The sequence below is a fragment of the Gallinula chloropus genome (assembly GCF_964237585.1).
Source record: "Gallinula chloropus genome assembly, chromosome: 6".
Lineage (NCBI taxonomy): Eukaryota > Metazoa > Chordata > Aves > Gruiformes > Rallidae > Gallinula > Gallinula chloropus.
This window is the reverse complement of record NC_140091.1, coordinates 11,655,081-11,676,481: the sequence shown is the minus strand read 5'-3', so window position 1 is coordinate 11,676,481 and position 21,401 is coordinate 11,655,081. Positions and strand designations below refer to the sequence as shown.

The 21,401-nt window shown below is 54.4% G+C and overlaps 1 protein-coding gene across 1 annotated transcript in view; it reads left to right on the top strand.

Moving 5' to 3' along the window:
- Positions 1 to 17,263, top strand: part of PTPRF (protein tyrosine phosphatase receptor type F) — a gene marked incomplete at both ends in the record, with an annotated part of 250,710 nt that extends 233,447 nt beyond the window's left edge. Inside the window, 10 exons of the mRNA XM_084266106.1 lie at positions 1,312 to 1,487; positions 7,074 to 7,193; positions 8,943 to 9,097; positions 10,381 to 10,666; positions 12,493 to 12,671; positions 14,990 to 15,116; positions 15,345 to 15,470; positions 16,071 to 16,225; positions 16,941 to 17,076; positions 17,195 to 17,263. Coding sequence (XP_084122232.1) covers positions 1,312 to 1,487; positions 7,074 to 7,193; positions 8,943 to 9,097; positions 10,381 to 10,666; positions 12,493 to 12,671; positions 14,990 to 15,116; positions 15,345 to 15,470; positions 16,071 to 16,225; positions 16,941 to 17,076; positions 17,195 to 17,263 — 1,529 coding nt within the window. The remainder of the gene's footprint in view (positions 1 to 1,311; positions 1,488 to 7,073; positions 7,194 to 8,942; positions 9,098 to 10,380; positions 10,667 to 12,492; positions 12,672 to 14,989; positions 15,117 to 15,344; positions 15,471 to 16,070; positions 16,226 to 16,940; positions 17,077 to 17,194) is intronic.
- Between the last annotated feature and the right edge of the window lie 4,138 nt (positions 17,264 to 21,401).

Here is a 21,401-nt window from a genome sequence, read left to right as displayed (position 1 = left end):
TTCCCACTGCTCTGCACCTAGCTCCACAGAACCGACCCCACTCGTGGGGGTGAGGAACACTCAGCTAATCCAGTGCATCAGGAGGGGGAAGAGACTGGGGCCTGACTGTGCTTACAGGTGGCCCTGCAGTCCCTTGGTCCTTTTTCTTGAGATGGAAATGGCATTTTCTAATGCTAATGCATCGCTCATCCTCAGGGGGAGGAGGGGGATCCAATGGTCCCTCACTGCTGGTGGCAGCAGCAGCTTTGCGAAGAAGCCTTGGCATCCCTGACAGACAGCTGTGAGGGGAACACATGGTGGAATCCCTGTTTCCCAGCCTGACTCAGTTGCTCTAAGTAGTGTCTGTGTCTTCCTGGGAACCGATCCGAAGCATCCTGCCAGGTCCTTGCTGCCCATGTCAAGGGAGCTGGGCGCTGCACTCCAGCTGCTGCTGCTCCCCCAGAGCTGCCAGCACTTTGTTTCTGCTGGAGGCTGCTGGAACCTGTATAGAAAATTCCCCAGGACAAAAGGGCAAGGGGCAGACCTCCAGCTTTAATTCCTTCCTCTAATGAAATGCAGATGCGCTCTCCTTGGGAGATGAGGAGATTCCTGCTGCTTTCCCTCCCTGCAGCTCGGGCAGCCCATGCTGAGCAGGGTTTGGAAACACAGCCCCAGGCCTCTGCTTTGCCACATTTGTTTAAGAAACTGTGTGTTTGCATTTTAAAGGCCTTTACAGGAAAGTCCTTTCTTTAAAGTGGTGGAGGCAGAGTGGGAGCTGGATCAGCCTCTGCCAGCAGACAGCAGAGGGGCTGGTACACCGAGGAGGGTTTCACTGACCAGGGGGAAAGGTCTCTGGCTCCTCTGGGGTGCTTGTCCCTCAGGAGGGATGGAAGGACATCCCTGCCCGACATCCCCTGCTAACAGAGACCAGCTAATGAAGCAGCCTCGTTTTTAAAAGGTGCTTTAGGACCATAACAAATAGCTGGTGAATTTAGGACAATTATTTAAACCAGTTGCTTGGGGCCAAACAAGCTCCTTAATATTCCTGCCTGTGAATTTCCCTTTGTGTGCGGGTGGCAGCTGTCTCTCTGCTGTGGTGCTGCCTGCTTGTTGCATTAACGTGGGAGTTACAAAGGGGGGTTCTTTGTTCCAGCACCGTCCCTGTCCTTAGTAGGAGCCCTGGAAGAGATTCTGGCATCACCCGGTAAAGGAGACTTGTCAAGAGCCTTGTGAACATGCCAGCCTCTTGCCCTGCCTGTGAGGCCCTGCAGAGAGACAGGCACAGGGCCGTGGGCTGCCCCTGGAGTAACACTTCGCCCTCTTTCTCTGCAGGGGTCCCCGGCAGTGATTACATCAATGCCAATTACATCGACGGGTATCGGAAGCAGAACGCCTACATCGCCACGCAGGGACCTCTGCCAGAAACCCTCAGCGACTTCTGGAGGATGGTGTGGGAACAGAGAACAGCGACTATAGTCATGATGACCAGGCTGGAGGAGAAGTCCAGGGTACAGTGTGTGCTTCCTTTTCTCTGGAGCTGGTGGTGGGGCAGGAGAGAGGAATGGGAATGCTTCTCAGTGTGAGGGCACCCAGAGACAGGTCCAACGGTGTGTCTCACAGCTGCAGGCACCCCAGCACCAAGTGCCTTGTGAGCATATCCCTCTAGGGCAAATGGGTGGCAAAACCTCCTGTCACTGTGCTACTCTGGCTTGCCTGCATGTCTGCATGTACACCCATCCTTTCCCTGCCCACATCACTCCTGACAGCGGGGAGGGGGGGAAAGGAAAGCTTTGAGAAGGGGAGTGTTGACAGTCCCTGAAAGCCTGAGGGCTGCGTCCCAGAAGCTGAGAAGCTGCAATGGGTAGGCGCTATCAGCAGCATCCTGCAGCCTGACAGGGCCCTGGCATCTCTGGCAATGCAGGAGAATGGCTGTCGAGGTCTTGTTGCAATAACAAGACTAATCTTTGCCTTGTCCAATGACAACAAGTATAAACGATCAGCTCATACTGCCAAGATTAGATATTCTGATGTAATAAATGCAAATCTGCCTGCAAACTGTGAGGAAGGTGCAAGGTGGAGAGGAAGGAGCAGGAGCCCTCACTGCAGATGATGCTTACGGTGTCTCAGGACAGAGGTTCTTACTCAGGCCCTGAAGCAGCAGTTCATAAGCTGTGACCATGCCCAGACGGACCCTTTGGGCAAAGCCTGCCCAAGCAGGAGGCAGCTGCTTCTGCTCGTGCTTCAGATTGTTCCTAAAAGTAAAATTTTAGCAGTGAGCATTTGTGCTTGCAGAATATTTTAGTGTTGCCATGCCAACAGCAGGAGAAGGGGCTGTATGCTCAAGCTGTGAAGCACTGGTTATTTTTAGCCCAATAAGCTCATTCTTGAGAAGCAGAAACTGTCAAGTTTGGGTTTAGTTAAAACTTTTGCCCACATGCTCTCCCTCTGTTTCAAAGCTTTAGCACCGAAATGCTCGCAGGGGTGTCCTAGCCCACGCTGGCTGGGAGGAAGCAGCTGGAACAACCAATCACCATGGCAAAACAGATCAGCTTCTCCTGTATGTACAAAAATAGGCTTTGTTCATGGGCATCCCCAGCTCCACAAATGCCCTACAGCCTGTGGGGAAGAGTCCATGTTCCTTGGAGACAAGCTGCCTGTAGAGATCCAACCCTGTCCTGGCACCGTGCTTCCCGCTGTGCTGCCCTGCTTCCTCTGCCCAACGGCTGTGATTGCCCACCCCAGCACAAAGGGGGTAAATTCACCTTACCCATCCTGGGGCTCAGGATTAAGCAAGATCAGGAACTGCTGACTGGCTGGTCTCTGCAGCTGGGGGTTATGTAGGGTCTCTTCTGTGCCTTCGCATTTAGAAGCATATATTTAAAGCACAAGGAAAAGCCCTTTTAGGTTGCCAAGTAAATCCGTGCCTGGAGTCCTGACTCACTCCACTTCTAGGCTGCTTAGTTGCAGGCACTCCAAGATGCCTGTTTCTCAAAGATAACAGGTTTCCTTTAACCCTACAGGCACTTGTCTTTCGCTCCCTGTCGTGTCCTCCCACAGTTACCTCCTGCAGCGCTGGTTTCTGCCCCAAACACAGTGGGTGTAGTCAGGCTTTTGGTGACAGGCAGACTGTGATTCCCAGTAATGGGCAGGGAGTGACCAGAGCCCTCGCAGAAGCTGCAGGCAGCCTGCCTGGCCGGGCACGCTGCCCAGGGGCTCAAGGCTGGCCTGACTGGACCCGACCCCAACGTTCGCTCCCCAACGGTGCCTGACTGTGCCCTGCTGGCTCCTTGGCATGGCCCCAGCACTAATGAGCAATGGGCAGTTTTCTCAGGCACTGCTGCAGAGGCAGAGTGCCAGGGAAGGCTGCAGGGAAGCCCAGCTACTCCTGAGTCTCTTGAGTCGAACCAGCCCTGCGCAGCCAGGGCTTCCCTGGATGTGCTTGCTGGGCTTTGTAGGTGCTTCGGGACCCACTCACAGGAGGGATTTTGTGGGGAGCTGGGGTGTGAACTTGCAGGAAATTGTTTTCTCTGGGTGTTTTCTAGGCTTCTCCAGCAGCCTTCATGGCAAGATGGCTTTCAGCCACCTGTCCGCTCTGCTTTTCCTCTTGGCCCTTCGGTGGTGGCTAAAGCTCACTCAGGAGCACACCTTTTTGGCACCAGAGAAGTTCCCGTTTCTCCCAGCTTTCAGCATGAATCACTATGTTACAGTTTACTTCACTCCAGAGCCTTCAAACCTCATCTGATGCAACCCCTTGGGTCCCTGCGGCATCGCTGCCTGCGATGCTCACACTGCTGCGGCACAGCACTGCTCCAGGCAGTCACATGGTGCCACAGTGTTACCCACAGGCAACCTTGCTTGGAAGTCCCCTTGCCCAGGGGCTTCAGCATAGGCACAGGACGGTCTCTACAGCTGCAGAGCCTGAGGTGGGCAGTGGGGCCTCACAGCAAGATGCCCAGTGGAAGGCAGGCTCTGCCACCTTCCCAAGCCATTTCCCCAAGTCCCCTTCAGCAGTGCTGTGTGGAGATAAGCCGACTGGGACTAGCAGCAGCTTTGCAGCACTGTAGGGGTGACACTGCTTTAAAGGGCTCCCAAGCTGCAGGGGGAAAAAAAATCTTTAAAGAGCATCAGCTTTTATGGTCTGCAATTTCAGCTGGCTTGATGGTCCAAATCATCCTCCCTTTTTCATGTTTTCACAAAGCGAGAAGCACATAAAGGATAGAAATGGCTGGATTGTGCAATTTAGCTGCCTTCAAAGCTTTACAATCAGTTTTAGAATCATTTGGTGGCAGTTCAGAAACACACATTGTAGATTAGCTTTCCCGAAGCTGCGAGTGTGGCGTGTCCCAGGCGGGCTGTGTTGCACAAGAGAGGTATTAAAGCAGGATTTCTCCTGCCCTGAGTTATCCCCAGGAGCTTGGCAGAGGAGGTCTCACAGAGCAGCACCATGGCTTGTTCTGTCCCAGCCCGGAGCATCAAGCAGCCATCCCTGGGGTGTGATCTCTCTTGGCACTTGATGTCTCCAGGCAGGGGTGCAAAGAGGCTGGTGCTCAAGGGCTCTGGGGAAGAGAGGCCTGGCAGCCACCTCCTGCTCCAGCCCTCTCACCGGCAGCAATGCCATCTGGAGCTTGTAAGCAGGGCTGGGAGCAGAGCACAGCTCTCGAGCGGAGGAGAGGTGCCCGGCTGCTCTTGGGCACGGGGCATCAAGGGGGAGGGACAGGAACCACTCAGCAAAGCCGCAGTAAATGGCTGTTCGGGACATTACTGTGCTCCTTAAGTTAATGAGAAGCAGGCACTGCCAGAAGAAAACATCTCTTATCTGCTTTAGAGCCACAGTGCATCGGCTTCAGCATAAAATTTACAGAGCTTGAAAATGGGGCATAAACATTATGGGTAAATTTGGCAGAAAATGTGACTGACTCTTATCTGGTCATGAATAAATAATTTTCAATTACCAGCCCAGGCGCTGCTATTATCCCACACAGGGAACTCCTCTGAAGTTTGTTTTGTGCTGCAGCACACATGGCCCTGTAGCACGTGGGTGGCAGGAGGGGACCATTCTCCCCGAGGTGCTGCGCTGCTCCCCTGCAAACCACACCAAGGCGCTGTCCCTGGCATGCACAGGCTGTCACTCTGCCCTTGCCTCTCCTGTAGTGAGGGGTCACATCATCCCACCTCAGGTGGCTGGAGATGCAGCTCCCATCCGCTTCCAGGGATAGGATTGGTTTAGCTGTGAAATAAGGTTTGTGACCTTCGAGTTGTTCGTTCTGCAGCTAGTGAGTGTAAAATAACAGGCTGCTCTGTGCCAGGCAAGGAAGAGAAACCTCAAGAGGTCTGTGTGGGGCCTGCCATGCTGCCAGAAGAAAGCACAGCAGCCTGAAGGACAAGAGAGCCTGGCCAGGAGCAGAGCTGCTCTAGGTGTGCAGGCACCCGCAGCATCCCATCAGGCAGCCTTGCTCCAGGCACTTCTGCCAGGACAGGGCTTACCAAGGGAAGATGCCAAAAAAAAAAGCAGGAAGAGCTTGGTCCCCTCTGAGCCCAGGTTGTGGTACCCCAGCAGCCAGAGCACAGGATGAGGGCTCTTAGCTCTCACAAGCCCCACCCTGATTAAAGTGCCTTCAATTAAAAGGCAGAACTTCATTGATTTCTAATTAAGCCTGTTGTTTCCCTTCCCACACATTCCCCTGTAAACACGCTCGGCTAATAATTAAGTTTACTATTCCTTGACAAGCACAGATGATCTTCCATTCACTCCTCTCTCCTAGGGCGGGAAACCATTTTCGGTGCAGTGCACATGGGTGGGAATGAAGTCTTCCTCCTGTCAGCCAGGCTCTGTGGGGCGGGGGAGCCAGGTGCCAGATGAAATAGGGATGCTCAGGGTGCCAAATTAAATAGGGAGCTCAGGGCTGGGGAGAAAAAAAAACGGAGGAGTAGTTTGGAAACGCTGAGCTGTGAAGAGGAGGAGGAGGGCATCAGCGGGTGAGCAGGGAGGAATGCACAGGGAGGTAAAGGGGGAAGAGGGATGGGGCCCCAGGGATGCGTTGGGGCTCTCTGCCAAGCCAGCTTGTTGCAGGAGCCGTGACCAATAGCTCAGTGTTCTGGCTGGGAGGGGGAGAAAAAGGATGCTGCAGGGTAGGGGTCTCTCAGTGGTGTTTTGATGGACTGCTGCCTGCAGGAAGGGGTTGGAATGGGATGGTTTGGCCACAGTCTGTGTCTTGCCGAGGGAGAACAAGTTGTGCCTGTGTCTGAGCTGGCATCTGTTCCTTGCTGCAGAGCAGTTTTTGAAACACCTGGGAGATGTGGATTTCCAGGGATTCACCACCTGCCAGCAGGACATACTGACATCTCCGGGGATGCTCAGTGCGCTCCAGCCTGCAGCAGCGCAGCGTGGCAGGGTCAGCCCTGTGGACACAGCTGGAGCCCTGGTCTGGGCTGTGTCCCATCTTTCACCGGGGGGGTTTGCTGTTTGGGGCCATGGTGGCAGGGGTACCCCAGGGACTAGAGATGCTGCAGGAGGAAAGTAGTACCTTGTGTACTCTTGCCATAATGGACCCAGAGCGGTGTCCTGTTTCTACTCAGAGCTTGTGGGCTGAGGAACTTAGGCTGGAAGGGCAGGGAGCCCTGCCTCACCAGCTCTCCCTCCAGCCAGTAGCTGCCAACCCTTACATCCAGGCAGTGCTCAGGCAGGAGGATCCTGCAAGCACAGCCCTGAAGACCCCCATCTTCCCAAATGGGGGCAGAGAAGGACAGCAGGCACAAACCTCTGCTAGCAGTCGTTGCACACTATCTTCATAGCTGGTGCTGCTCTTGGTTCTGTGTCGGGTGGCTCAGCCCCCTTTGCTGCTTCCCACCAGTGGCTCCAGAAGAAGAAACAAGAATCCCCTCTTTGAACGTGACTCTTGTGGAAAGGAGTCCAGGGTGTGCTGCCTGTCTGCTGGGGATTGGGGCGCTCGGGGAGAAGGAAATCTGGGTGTTTGGGACCCCACATAGAGCGACTCCTTTCTCTCTTCACCCGTTGGAGGCCACAGCCCCATTCCTCACCTCAAACACCCCAAAATGCAGCCAAGCACCGGCCCTTTCTCCTCTCTTCCCTGCAGGTAAAGTGTGACCAGTACTGGCCGAGCCGGGGTACGGAAACCTATGGGATGATCCAGGTGACGCTGCTGGACACAGTGGAGCTGGCGACCTACACCGTCCGCACCTTCGCATTGTACAAGGTATGTACAGTGGCGCTGGCACAGCTGATGCTGTGGTGGGGCAGGGGGACTCCCACTGCTCCCTGAAGCTGCAGGGTGCTGTGCAGCCCACATGTAGAGGCCACAGACTGTGCCTGGCTCAGCCAAGCCTGTGGCTGTGCTGCACGTGGGCCATTTCTCACAGCCGGGCGGCGGTGGGAGACCAGCTGCAGGTTGTGCGTTTGGCCACCGCTGGATTTTGGCCAGGACACCTGATGCTCTCCTGTATGCATTCAGACCTTGTGATGGGCCCCAGAGCGGGGCCATGCTTGCCTCTGGCGAGAGTACATGTAACAGCTGTCCCCCTATTAGAGGACAACACGGGAAGCAGTGGATTTTTAGCACTCCTGTCACTAATCATGCAAATGTAGGGGCCTTGCTGATGCCTGTGCACGTCCTTCTCCTCCTGCCTGCTTGCTGCTTGCCTCTCAGTGTCTGGAAATCCCTCGGGGCAGCACTAGCAGCAGTGTCACACCGCGATGCAAACAGGCTTCGCAGCAGGCGGGCTCCACGTGTGACTGAGTCAGGGCAGTGCTGGCAGAGAGCACAGCACCCCACCATGGGGACACTCGCACCCCAGGAAGCCACCTTGCCCCCCAGCAGTCACCCAGCCAGTCCTGCTGCATTGCTGCACAGATCATGGCTCAGTCCCAGCTGGCTGAACCGGGCTGGTCAGCTATCCCAGTGACCCAGGGAGCAGGGAGGGAGCTGGCTGCTGTGGCATTACCATGCCTTGTGTCTGCTTTTCCCTGAGCATGCAGTGAGTACGCGGTGTAGCTGCCCCATGCTGTGCAGAAAGGAGTCTTTCACCTTCTCATCCATCTGCTCTGCTCCCACAGAACTGCTCTGCTTTCTGTATCAGCTGGCTGTCTGTCCTGGTTTGGGTCAGGATGGAGCAAACTTCTTTTGTAGCAGCGGATGGAATGCTGTGTTTGGGTGTTAAAATGAAAGCAGTGCTGGTAACACCCTGATGGTTTTAGTTGTGGTCAAGCAGTCAAGGACTTTCTCAGTTCTTCATATTTCTCTATTAATAAGAAAGGAGGGGATGAAGCCAGGACAGGTGTCCCAAACTGGCCAAAGAGGGTATCCCATGCCAATTCCATCCTGCTCAGTATAAAGGGGGGCTGATGGGAGGAGGAGCGGGCGGCTCCAGGACGCGTGGTTTTTGGGGGACAGTCGGGTTCCAGGACGGCTCTGGGTGGCACAGTCTGAGCTGTGGGTTCGTTGAGAAACTGCATTGTGTATCAACAGCTTCATATATTTTTGCTCTAAAGTCCTGTCTGCTATTTTAGTAAACTATCCTTATCCCATCCCATGGGCTTTTGGTTTCTTGGTTTTGGGGTTGTTATTTGCCCCTTCCTTTTCCCTTCCCTTGCCTCTCACCCCCCCTTCTCCCCCTCCTCTTTTCCTTTAAAGAGCAGGCAGCTGTGTGGGTCTCGGCTCTCAGCTGGGGTAAAACCACAACACTCTCCACACAGCATCCATGTGTATGGAAGCAGTGCAAGAAGCTTGTATTTTGCCACCAAATTTTCAGTGGCAAAAGCCCAAGGCATTTATGATCCTTAAACGATCCTTAACAGGGATCTTATCCAGGGTCTTAACAGGTGTGATCACCCAGAGCAACATGCCTGTCGTTACCCAGCCAGCTGGGTACCTTGTTACCTCGTCACTGGGTTCCCATCCCAAGGCAAGGTGGTTCTCACACAAATAACTCCTCTTTGTTTTCAACAGAATGGCTCCAGCGAGAAGCGAGAGCTGCGACAGTTCCAGTTCATGGCTTGGCCCGATCATGGGGTACCAGAATACCCCACCCCAATCTTAGCTTTCCTGCGACGGGTCAAGGCCTGTAACCCACCAGATGCTGGGCCCATGGTTGTCCATTGCAGGTAGGTCTGTGTGTTTGCTTCTTGCTGCAGGAGCTTTGGCCTACCCAGCTAAAAGTGGGGTCTCCTGTTCCTGAGGGGAAGGTTTCGTGGTGCTGTAACCTGTGCTGCATGCTGGAGCCGGTCAGCAACGAGCAGCAGTAATGCAGTGCTGACATTTGTGTGGCCACAGCTCTGCCCAATTAAACAGCACTGCTGTGTGGAGAGCCTCAGGAAACACTTTGTCCTGCAAAACTGCAAGTCCCATTTGAAAACGAAGTGATCCGTGCCTGGCATAAGTAGGTGGTACCTTCAAGAGGCACATCATTGACAGACACACATGCAGTGACCTCTACAAACATTCACGCGCAGTATTTACAGTAGAACTCTTTCACAGGGTAAAAAGGCAGCTCTTTAAGCAAAATATTAGTCCACTAAGGCTTAGTGCCTTATCCAGGCAAGATTTATCTATCCCAGCCAAGTGGGGACTATTACTGAACAAACCACTCCATCATCGCTCTTCCCGCACACGCCTTACCAGCAGTGTTTAATGCTCTTCTTTCATGCTCCGTTTCAGATGGGAGTGGGGTATAATTAACACACAAACAAGCTGTATTAAAGCCCTGTTAAGGATCTGACTTGCACCATAAATGAGGAAGTTGTCTAGCTCGGTATCTCTGCCTGTGTTTACAAGTCGTGTCAGCGCGTCTGTTGTTTTCAGGGTGCGCAGTCAGGGTGAGCGGTTTGGGGATTGCTGCTGCCCTTCCAGCAGACATGGAGAGGCATCCAGTGCTTGACCAGAGGGCTCAGTACAGCAGTGCCTGACCTCACCTTGCTGCTTTCCCCTCCTGGGCTGGCTGGCCTCATTTTACGGGTTAGGAAACAGTGACCCAGATTATGGGATGAGCAGGCTTGGAATTATGGGCCCAGCCTGGATTTCCTGTCTCCTGACTCCATGCACACATACACTGTCACTCTCATGCCTGTTAAACACATTTCTCCTCTGTGGAAGTGCTGCCAGCTACTGCAGGGACCAGCAGAGTGACACCATGTCCCTTCTGTTCCATCAGCGAAAGGGGGACAGCAGAAGGGCTGCGTAGCCCCCCACATTCTCCTGTGCCTCTCCCTCTTTCTCTCCTCTGGTCACCTCTTGTCTGGGGCTCAGCTTGTCAGCCCTCAGTGTGGGGAGCAGCCTTCACTCCCGTATTGTGCACGCTAGGACTGGGCGCTCTCTTAAGCAAGAGCAGAGCCTGTGTGGTGTCTGCAGGGGACAGTGTCACCGCAGGCCGCGTGCTCTGTCTCCGCAGTGCCGGCGTGGGCAGAACTGGCTGCTTCATTGTCATCGATGCCATGCTGGAGCGGATGAAGCATGAGAAGACCGTGGACATCTACGGCCACGTGACGTGCATGCGCTCCCAGCGCAACTACATGGTGCAGACGGAGGACCAGTACATCTTCATCCACGAGGCCTTGCTGGAGGCCGCCACCTGTGGCAATACCGAGGTGCCTGCACGCAACCTCTTTGCTCACATCCAGAAGCTGACCCAGGTGCCACCAGGCGAGAGCGTTACTGCAATGGAGCTGGAATTCAAGGTAGGTGACTGAGGCCCAGTTACCCCCCTTCCCCAGCACCCCTGCCTGTGCCCACACAGCCCCACTGAGCTGCTCACCCAGGGGCTGGGAGAGGAGAGCTGTGGATCGCTACAGTTACTCTTCTGTGTGTTTTTAAGCCAGGTAGGCAGTGGTTTTAAATACATTTGAATTGTAAAGCCTGTGTCGGCCATGGTCCCCCCTGGATTGGCAGCTTCTGGGGAGGATATAAAAGGCAGATGGATGTGCAGTTCTCAGCAGCACGTTCTGCTCTAGGTTCACTGTGCGGCGGGAGCTGCATCTGAAATCAGATGCAGATCGTGTTAGTGATAATTGATGTTACTGTGAACAACTTGTCTGGAAACGGCTCCAATTTAAATATGTGAGACATTTATAGTCTCATTTCTTCAGTGCTGAGCTCTGTTATCTTTTAACCACCTCGACACCGAGCCTCAGTGTCTAGAACTGATGAAGGAAGGCGGTGTTTTAAGGCACGTTGGTTTTAAGAAGCTAAGCCCACATTTTGCTATCTGTATCTGTGACTGCCTACTGCAGGTATTTGTTAGAGCCTGGGAGATGGAAGTGAGCTCTGGTAAGCGCCCATATTCTCAGATGAGGTGCGTTAGTCCAGTGAAGTCATGCAGAGGAATATAGCTCATGCAGGGAGGCAGCAGACCATGCAGGCTGTGAAATGAACTGCAGCAGTACAGCTTCACCCTGGGGATTCCCTCCAATGACAAATGACAAAGGAGCAGGAGAGGCAAAATATTGACTTTCTCCATAAACTGGGGAAAACTGAGTGGCTCAGACCTGTGGTCACCAGAACTGCTGGTGCCCTGGGTTTGGGGGACAGTAGAACATACTGCATTAGTATCTCCTGGTGATATCCACCCTGAGAAACCTGGGGTGCCACAGAACTGGGCTCATCGTCAGCAACTCTGTTGTAAGACAGATAAAAACATGCTGTCTCCAGGGGTCTCTTTGGAGCAGTAGTAACCTCTGTCTCTGAGCCCTGGCAGTGTCCACTGCACAGGAGAGCCTGGGGAGCAGGAGGTGGGAGGGCCTAGCATGGCTGCATCACTCCCGAAAGAGCAACCCTGTTGCTGGGACCAGCTGCCACACACAGAGAAGGGTGGCTCTGGAGATGTTGGAGAGAGTCTTTTGGGGAATGAGAAAAAAGAAAAAAAAAAAAAAGAAGAGGAACTTCTGTTCGAATGTCTCTGCCAGCAGATCTAGGTAACACGTTTACCATGACTCCAGTTTACAGGACTCAAAAGAGAACCATAAAATGTCTCACAATAACCTAAAATAGATCTACTTTACCTAAAACTGTCACAATTCTCATATTTTTCTTGGGTTCCTCTGGGGTGAGAAGTAAATAGCAAGACGTTGTCAGTGGATGGAAAGCTTTCCTTTCCTGACACCACCAGGCATGTGTCCCTGGTTCAGCAAGGTACACAGCATTGTGGGTCAGAGGGCTGCTGTGGGTCTCCACTCCTCTGTGAGCAGCTTTGGGGCCACGCCACAAGGTCAGTGCAGGCTTTTCCCCCTGATATCACCTAGAGCCATGCACCGACACCCAGCAGTGAGGCCAAGCCATGCCTAGGTGTGCAGCATCATGATACTGAATAACAAGAGTCATCTAGTGTGAAATGCAGCTGGGTGTAGCCTCCTCTGTAAAGGGCTGGTCCAGCCCTCAGTCAGACGAGAGAGCCCGTCTGTGTGTCCCAAGTGACTCCTGCCTGCCCTGCCTGCTGCCAGGCTCCCAGTTTTTGCCCCCAGACTGCTGCATCCACAGCAGGGGTCTGACATGTCTCGATCTCTTTCAGCTGCTGGCCAACTCTAAAGCACATACCTCACGTTTCATCAGTGCCAACCTCCCCTGCAACAAGTTCAAGAACCGCCTCGTGAACATCATGCCATACGAGCTGACGAGAGTCTGTCTGCAGCCCATCCGGGGTGTCGAGGGCTCTGATTACATCAATGCCAGCTTCATAGATGGATACAGGTAAGGGCCACCTTAGATGCCTGGGCAAACCTGTCCTGTTTGCTTGGGAACTTGGGCAGAGATGCCTTCTCCCCTTTCCCGAGGTCCTGGCTGCCTAGAGGTGGGATGGGGGTCACTTTGTTGCATTTTATCAATTTCCATCATCTCAGGAGCTCCTGTGAGTAGAGAGATGATATGGGAGGATTGCTTGTGAGTGCTGCCAGGCTGGCTTGCATTGCTGTAGGCAGAGGCCCACATGGCTGTGCTGGGAGACTGTGCTGGCTTCTGAAGAGGTTTAGTGTCTTTTGGTAGGCATCCCTTGGCATGTGTTTTATACCTGCAGCATCTAAGGCAGACCTGTAGCAACCAGAGGTAGAAGTGTGCTTGCACTGCATGGCTGATCCAGGTGGGACCCCAATGCTGATCATCACGTTTTGATTTTGGGGAGAGTCTGGATCCTCAGGCAGGGCTGGTGCTGGATACCGGGGAGCCTGTCACAGGGTTCAGGTCCCTGGGATACCTTTTAGAAAGCACAAATTAAGATCTGGTGCAGTAAGAATACTTGCGGCTTCTGTATCCAACTGCTGGCATCATGTTCTCAGACACCAAGTGCCAGGGGAGGAGAATGCAGGGAAACAGCTCAATGGCCACATCGCCTTCCCAGCCAAATCCTGGACACTAATCCAGACCAGATCCAAATGGCTCATTCCTGTCATCTCTTTGTGTGCCATCGCAAGAGAGTCACCCACTGTGGGAGCTGGGGATACAGTGATGGACATGGCATGGTGCCCCTCCAGCTTGGCCCTGCCCAAATGCTGCTTCTGGTCTGGTGGCCTCCCAGGAGCAACAGGCACTGCCAAAGGGAACAGATGTTGGCGCAGCCAGGCCAGCAGCTCTGTGTCTTCATCCCTGCTGCAGCAGCTGAGCCCAGGAGGGGGCAGGGGGAAGGGCTATGCAGAGGCAGGAGTGGGCAAGGAGCAGGAGGGGAGCATCCCAAGGCAGCAAAACTGCAGCAAGCCAGGCTCCCTCGGGGTGGGATGGAGTAGTAGGGGAGGGTGAAGTTGCTGGAGAAAAGCTGTCACGGAGCAGCCTCTGCTCCCTCTTCTCTGTGTGGCTGCAAGCTGGCCAGCACCGTGCCATGACTGCGGCTGCCTGCCTGGCACCTGCCCCTTGGTGACCCTATGGAGAGAGGGAGCTGCCAGCACGGCAGGTGGTACCATTTCATGTGCTACCTACCCCATCTCCAGAGAGCACCATTATCTCTTCCCATCCTTTCCTCTGAACCGAGCAATCTTCTCCATATTATCTAAAGAGACCAGTTGGCCCAAGGTCCTGCAGACATCACCAGTGCTGCATCTTTATCAGCTCTCTTGTTTCATCCAGCACCCCTACTCCCTGCTTTTTACGATGTCTTATAAATCCACCTTGAAGCAGACCCTGTCTTCATCCTGCACGTTCTAGCTGTCCTGCAGCACGTTCGTTAAGTTTTAGCACCAGGGGAGAGATGAAATGCTGGACGGGAGGATGGACGGGAGGATGCCGCCCCTCGTCGCGCGGGCTCCGGCGCCCCGCAGTGGCAAAGCCGGCGTGCCCGGCTTGCCAGGCTGGGCGCTCGGCAAAGCCAAAGCACCAGCGTGCTGGAGCCGGCGCATCTCAGAGCCCAGAGTACCGAGGGTGCTCTCTTGGGGTGGGGGCTGGGCTAGCAGGTCAAGCTCTGCTTTCACACGGGACGTTTGGAGAGATGCTCTGGTTCGCAGAGGAACTGAGGGCAAATTTGGAAGCTTTGGAGAAGTTGGCAAAATGGTATTTGGGGTGGCCGTGCTGCCCTAGCTATTAGCTGGCGTGCGGGGTCCAGGGGACCTGATGCAGTTGCTCTGTGTCTTCCCGTGCAATGGGAGGGACAGTGGGTGCTGCAGAGTAAATGTGCAGGAACCTGGGGGTGCTGCTGGGATCGTCCCCAAGCACAGCCTCTCCTTTCAGCCCGGATGGGTGCTGGCAGCCTGCTCATGTGGGCCTGGGTGCTGAGAAGGCTCTCAGTGCAGCAGTGCTGGAGACAAGCAGCAGCAAGAGGCTGGGCTAGGACACTCACCCCAGCAAGGACCAGCAGCCTTTCTGGATCCTGCACCTGCTGGTGCCCACTGCATCCATGTGGAGTACTTGGAAGACAGATGCTGGGCAGGCTCATCCTTCCCCCAGAGTCCATGGCTGGTCCTAGCAGCCTGCTTCCCACAGCTGCATCACCAGAGCCCCTGTCTCCAGCCCTCGCAGTACACCAGCACCCAGGAATAGCTGCTGCCCACCTCCAGGCACTGGTCTGAGCAGTGTTATGTTTGTCACAGGCAGCAGAAGGCCTACATCGCCACGCAAGGACCACTGGCTGAGACCACAGAGGATTTCTGGCGGATGCTCTGGGAGCACAACTCCACCATCGTGGTGATGTTGACAAAGCTGCGTGAGATGGGCCGGGTACGAATCTGCTCAGGGGAGAAGGGGTCTGTTTGGCTGCAGTCTGTGGGAACAGCCTCTTCGTGGCTCACCCCAGTCTGTCCCCAGCAGCAGCTGCTCTGGGCCAGCCTCCCACTGGCATGTCCCATGGCTGACCCTGGGCCTCATAGCCACGTATCCACCCAGGCAGTGGGAGGGAGGAGCAGCAGCTTGTCAGTGCTGATGTCTTACCATGCTCCTCATCCACAGGAGAAGTGCCACCAGTACTGGCCCGCAGAGCGCTCTGCCCGGTACCAGTACTTTGTGGTGGACCCCATGGCAGAGTACAACATGCCACAGTACATCCTCCGGGAGTTCAAGGTGACAGATGCCAGGGTGAGTACCACTGCTGGGTCCCCAGTGCCCCTGCCTCCTATGCCTCTGCCTCACCTCTGCCCTGCTCCGTGCCTACAGCAGCTCCTGGAGGGAACACAAAGCAAGGTGCTGTCTTGCAGTGCAGACAGAGGAGCTGCTGCCCCCACTTGCTGCTCCTTTCATAGCATGTTCCTTCCTTGATGGCTGCAACAGCCCCAGTGAACAGCTCATTGATCCCCATCAGCACCTGACCCTGCCCCTGTGGACAGGGGCAAGCATCTCACATGGGCCCCCCTGCACCTCACGCCCCTCTGTGCAACATCTGACCAGGCACAGGACCCCAGTGTGACAGCAAGCACAGTTCTGGGGTGGAGCTGTACCCCAAACAGAACCAGGGCACTGACCCAACAGACCCTGCAGGGCCCTGCTCAGCTCAGCCACTCTGGGGTGAACATGAGAGGGCAGAGGCCATCCCTCATCCGTGGGCTGTGCACCCTCTACCCTGGCCTGGACAAGGGCCTCTGAGAGCAGGTCAGCAGCACCAATGCTGAGAGGAGTGAGATCAGCCCCTCTTGCTGTCTCCTCACCCATGTTTCATGTCTAACACCCTTATCCCCTCAGGATGGCCAGTCACGGACCATTCGCCAGTTCCAGTTCACAGACTGGCCTGAGCAGGGAGTGCCAAAGACGGGAGAGGGCTTCATCGACTTCATTGGGCAGGTGCACAAGACCAAGGAGCAGTTCGGGCAGGACGGGCCCATCACGGTGCACTGCAGGTGAGTGAGGATAGGTCACTGCCCACCTCTACCTTCATCAGCCTTCGGAGATGTCTCCTACTTTGCTCATCCAGGCAGCTGCCAGGTCTGGCTTGCCAATGGCAAGAGGCTGGCAGGGGACAAGGAGGCAGCAACATCCACAGGTGCCACTGGCAGCCTTTCTGCCAGGTGACTGGGTGAACCCTGTGCCCTGGTAGTACTGATGGAGTACCTATAAGAAAGCTGAGGAAGAACTGCTCACGAGGGCACATAGCAGTAGGACGAGGGGTGATGGTTTTGAACTACAAAAGGGGAGGATATTAGGAAAAAGTTCTTCAGTATGAGGGTAGAAGGGGTTACCAGAGAGGTAGTGCAGACCCCATTCCTGGAGATACTCAAGGTCAGGCTTGATGGGGCTCTGAGCAGCCTGATCTAGTGAAGATGCCCCTGCTCACTGCAGGGGGGTTGGACTAGATGACCTTTAAAGGTCCCTTCCAACCTAACACATTCGATGATTCTATGATTTGTAGCTCCTTGGAAGAGTCCTACAGCAGGGCAGAGTGCTGTGGCAGCTTGGCCCACAGGCAAGGCAGTATCAGTGTGCCTCATGGGGCTGGGAGGGGTCACCTTTTGTCTGGAAATGTCCCTGTGGCCACTCCTGGCCCTACTGTGCAGGTCCCCCTGCTCCATGGGCTTGCAGCACTCTCTAACAGCATGTCTTGCTCCCTTTTCACAGTGCTGGGGTAGGGCGCACAGGCGTGTTCATCACACTGAGCATCGTGCTGGAGAGGATGCGCTACGAGGGGGTGGTGGACATGTTCCAGACGGTGAAGACCTTGCGGACGCAGCGGCCAGCCATGGTGCAGACAGAGGTGAGTGTCCCCTCCTCCCCAGGGTGGCAGGAGATCTGTGGGAGAAGGGAGGGGAGATGGCTGCCCAATGAGTTTGGGTCCACGCCTCTCACGCTCCCCTCCCCTTGCTGGCTTGCAGGACCAGTACCAGCTGTGCTACAGAGCCGCACTGGAGTATCTCGGCAGCTTCGACCACTATGCAACGTAACTAGTGCTTTCCTCCAGTCGCGGTGGGGATGTCTAGGAGTGGAGATGGGTCCCTCTGAGCCAGAGCCGCCCATTCCTCAGTCCTTCTGTACAGACGGGGGTGCTGCCCAGGCTGCAGACCTCCATGCCAACCAGTTCTGACCACGGCATTTAGGAACTTCGCCCCAGCGCCAAAAGAGGGAATCTGACTCCAAAAGCATTTCCAGTCTCTGGCTGAATTTCTGCTCATGTGCATCTCTCGCCCTTTCTCACGCGACTGCATTTCACAGCGAGGCTTTAGGTGGGTGGAATGGGATCTTTTTTTTAAACATGTAAAATAGTTACTAGTGGTTTTTATAATCTCCTCTCTCTTTTTATTTTTTGCAAGTCTTAATGTTTTGCCCAGGCAGAACTGGACCCACCAAACCTTTGGGAGTTGGTTGGTTTTGGGGTTTGGTTTTTTTTTCATTTCCTTTTTTTGCTTTTTACATTTTTTACTGCCCTGTGTTTATTTCAACCCAGTCACTGCTGGCTCTGCCCATTTTAGTGCAGCTTCCTTGGTAATTTGCAGCAGCTGGCTTGTGGTTCTTGCCCGGCTCCATTCCCCGTAGGCTGCTTTTTAATCCTCTGTAGAATATGAAATTTCATGGAAACTGGACCTAAGCTACCAATTATTTTTTTAGCCCTCTCCTTCCCCCCCCCCCCCCCCCCCCCATTATTTCCTGAGTAGGTTTGGGTTTGGGAGGGCATGTGGGGTTGCCGGAGAGGCGGTCCCCTTTGTCAGCTGGAAACCATTCAGTCCTGTTATGACGCGTGTTAAAACCGATCCAGTGACCGTGTGTATTGGCAGATCCCGATATGACGTGAGTTGTCGTCACATTGTTTGTGAGAGACCCAAAAATCCCAGACTCTGGGCTCCCAACCAAGTCTCTTTCTGTGTGTCTCGCTGGGAAGGGGGCAGGAGAAGGGAGCAGGTCCCACCCTTCCCCGGGGAGGGGATGGAAAGAGCGAGACACGGCCTTTTTTTCCTTCATCCCGCGGTTCTGCGCGTGCAGGCGCCGTTCTGCCACCTCTCACCCGTGAAGGGCATCGGAGCATTTACAGAGGCAAGGAGCACAAGCCCAGCCAGCCCCAGAGCAGAGCCAGGCGGGCTCCCTTTGGAAAGCAGGGTACCGCAGGGAAGGGGAGGGGAGTACACATGGCTTCGGAGGTTGGGTGTATCTATAATTTCTGCTATCCTGCAAATGTTAAAAAGTCACTAGAATATTGTACTTTCCGCTACTTCAGGACGTTCTAATGAACCAATGTGGCAAGACTACTGGACTTAATTTAATGGTACTATATATTAATACTCCTTATTATATCACGCTTGCACTAAAGATAGGGAGTGAACAGCCCTCTTTCGAGTGCATTGAGTTATGAATAAAGGTGGTGGAAGGGTATCTAATTGTATTATCACATGTATTCCGAATGTTAAGAATCCAAACTCCGTTGAAATCAGCAATCCAGGGTTGGTAACGTTGGAGGACACATTCATTTTTACCTTGTGGATGCATAGTGCTGTAGGGGTCACTGTTGTATACAGTCTGTTTTCTATTTGTTAATAAAAAAAAAAATCTACAGCATCATTGCATAATTCTTGATGTTAATAAATTTGAATAATCGGGTTTCATACAAAGCTGGCTTTGCTGTCTGTTTCTTCAGCAATAATTGGAGGCCATGGAGTCCCTTGGAGCTGGGCATGCTCCCCAGCCTGTTGCCAGAGAAGTCCTTTTCCACAGGCATGTCCCAGCCACGAGCACCCTACCCTTCCCACGCCGGCAGGGAGCTCGGAGACTCCCTGTGCCCGTCCCCTTTGCGCATGTGTGTGCTTATCTCCTGCTGCTGTACTGGGGTGCACCAAGAGCCCTCGTTCTTGGCACCTCCAGGAATGGTGGCTGCCAAGCATAGTGCATTCTGGGTCCCCTCCACTTCCCAAAGGATGGATCATTCCCAGCAGGAAGCCCTGGGGTGATGCTGAGCTTTGCTGGATTTACCTGCACCCCTCCCCTGCCGGCATGCTGGCTGCAGGACCAAGCTGGAATTAGGGTTTGCAGCAAAGAGAGGAGTCAGTGGCTATGTCAGTCCTGGATGAGGCTGAGATGTGGCCAGCCTCTCGGGATGCTGCAGTAACGCTGTCCTGTGGTGCTGGGCAGAGCTGTGTGTGCAGCTGCTCAGCAGTAAAACCACCTCCCTGCAGAGTGGCACCCAACTAGGTGTGAAAGTCCTGCCAAGGCACATGGCTGTGCTTGTGCCTGCCACCCTGCAACCCCCTGGGCAGGTGCTGGCTCCTAGAGAGCAGCACAAGTGTGCAAGGGAAAGGCCAGTGCAAGAAGCAGCCCCCCCCCCAGGGACCCTCCAGCCTGTCCAGCCGTCCAGAAGAAGCCAAATCTGCCCCGGCCAGCATATACTGGTGTGTGGCAGAGAGACCCGTGAGCTTTTCCCCAACCTCACTATGGGCACACTCTTACTGACTCCTCCCTGACTCTGCTGGAGCTCAGGCACATGTGGTGCTTCCTGCTGGCCAGACCAGCACCTGAGCAGGTGCCAGATGCAAATCGGTGTTTCCCCCTTGGCCCAGCTTCACCCCCCAGAGTGACCTGAGGCTGGTGCAGCCTCTCCCTGGCTCTGCTGTGGGGCAACCCCACTTGAGGATGTAAACCTGAGGGCAAAGCTCCTGCCCTTGCGAGGCAGCACACATGCTATGTGTGTCCCAGCACTGCTGGCATCACAGTGTTCTGCATCACTACCAAGGCCCAGGATGGCAAGGCTACACAGCCAGGCATGCACCTGCTCGAACCCAGGTGTGTCTGGGGAGGACAGGTGCCGTGCTAACCGCTGGGAAGCCAGCCAGCCAGCCGGGAAGCGGGCAGCCAGCGCCTGCCTGTGCTGCCAGAACGTGTTGGCTGTGCCGGTGAGCCATGGCCAGCGACGATGCTTTTGCCACATGGATGTGCCACTCGCTGAGCCACAGGCACAGCACAAACCTCTAGTCCATGTGTGGCATGCTCCCCCTGGAAACAGCAGTTGCCACAATACCCATATGGCTTCACAAGCACATGGGCACGCATCTTCTTTCTCCTGGTCTGAGAACACTTGGGGCTTCAAGGTCATATTTACAACTGGCAAAACAAATCAACACTTTAGAACCGACCCAGGGAAAACACAGGGGAACAAATGCTCCCAACTGACCGCCCCTGCGGGCTCCAAAGTGGCCTTTTGAGATGGTCAGCAAGCTTACCTATGGGCTGCATAGCCCCGTTGCCCCTTTGCATGTTGCCAAGCCTGGGCTGAGGTGCTCAGCTTTCCCTGGCCAGGAAGGATGGTTCCTAAGTGGCAGGGTTTTGCCCCATCTCCTTTGGTATCAGCTTGAGACTTCTCCTTCCACCTGGTATCAGCCTGGCTTTGCAGTACCACACTGCTCCAGAACTGAAGGGAATGGTGCCATTAAGGTGGCATCTGGCCCCTTCCCTTTGCAGTCTCTCTCTGCCAGACTCACACTGAGCAACAGAACTGGGCAGTTACTGCTGCCTTTTCTCTTTTTTTTTAAATTTTCCCCTCGTGAAAATTTTCCATTCCTTAATGGTACCAGGTAGCCCCAACATAGCCTCAGATAAGCAGCTTTGTAAAGGGCAAGGTTTGGCAGGTGGGACAGCAGCAAAATGGCAGCTAGTCAAAGGTGAATTCCTGGGCACGGAGGTGCTCTGCTGCTCTTTTCTCTTTCTTTAATTCGTTCCATTGATACCTGTAGGGGGAGAGCAGCATAGGCCTTCCCTAGGCTTCGCTTGCCTCCTAGTGATGCTAAATCATAGGATCATAGAATGGTTTGGATGGAAAGGGACCTTTAAAGACCACCTAGTCCAAATAACATCCTGCCCAAGCACTTGCCCTTTGGGATTCCACTACTTTAAATTTTGCAGGTTTGGGTTTTTCTTTTTCCCAAGGGCAAAATAGTTGTTAAATAAGGAAAAGAAACAGCTGCACCACTGAACAAATCGGAGCTTACGCTGCGCAGTAGCTTGGCAACTGCTTCCCCCACAGTCCTGGCATTTCTGTAGAAGGCTGACTGTTGCACCCGCTGTGACTTTTAATCCAGTTTTTGGGGTTCTGGTCTGCACACC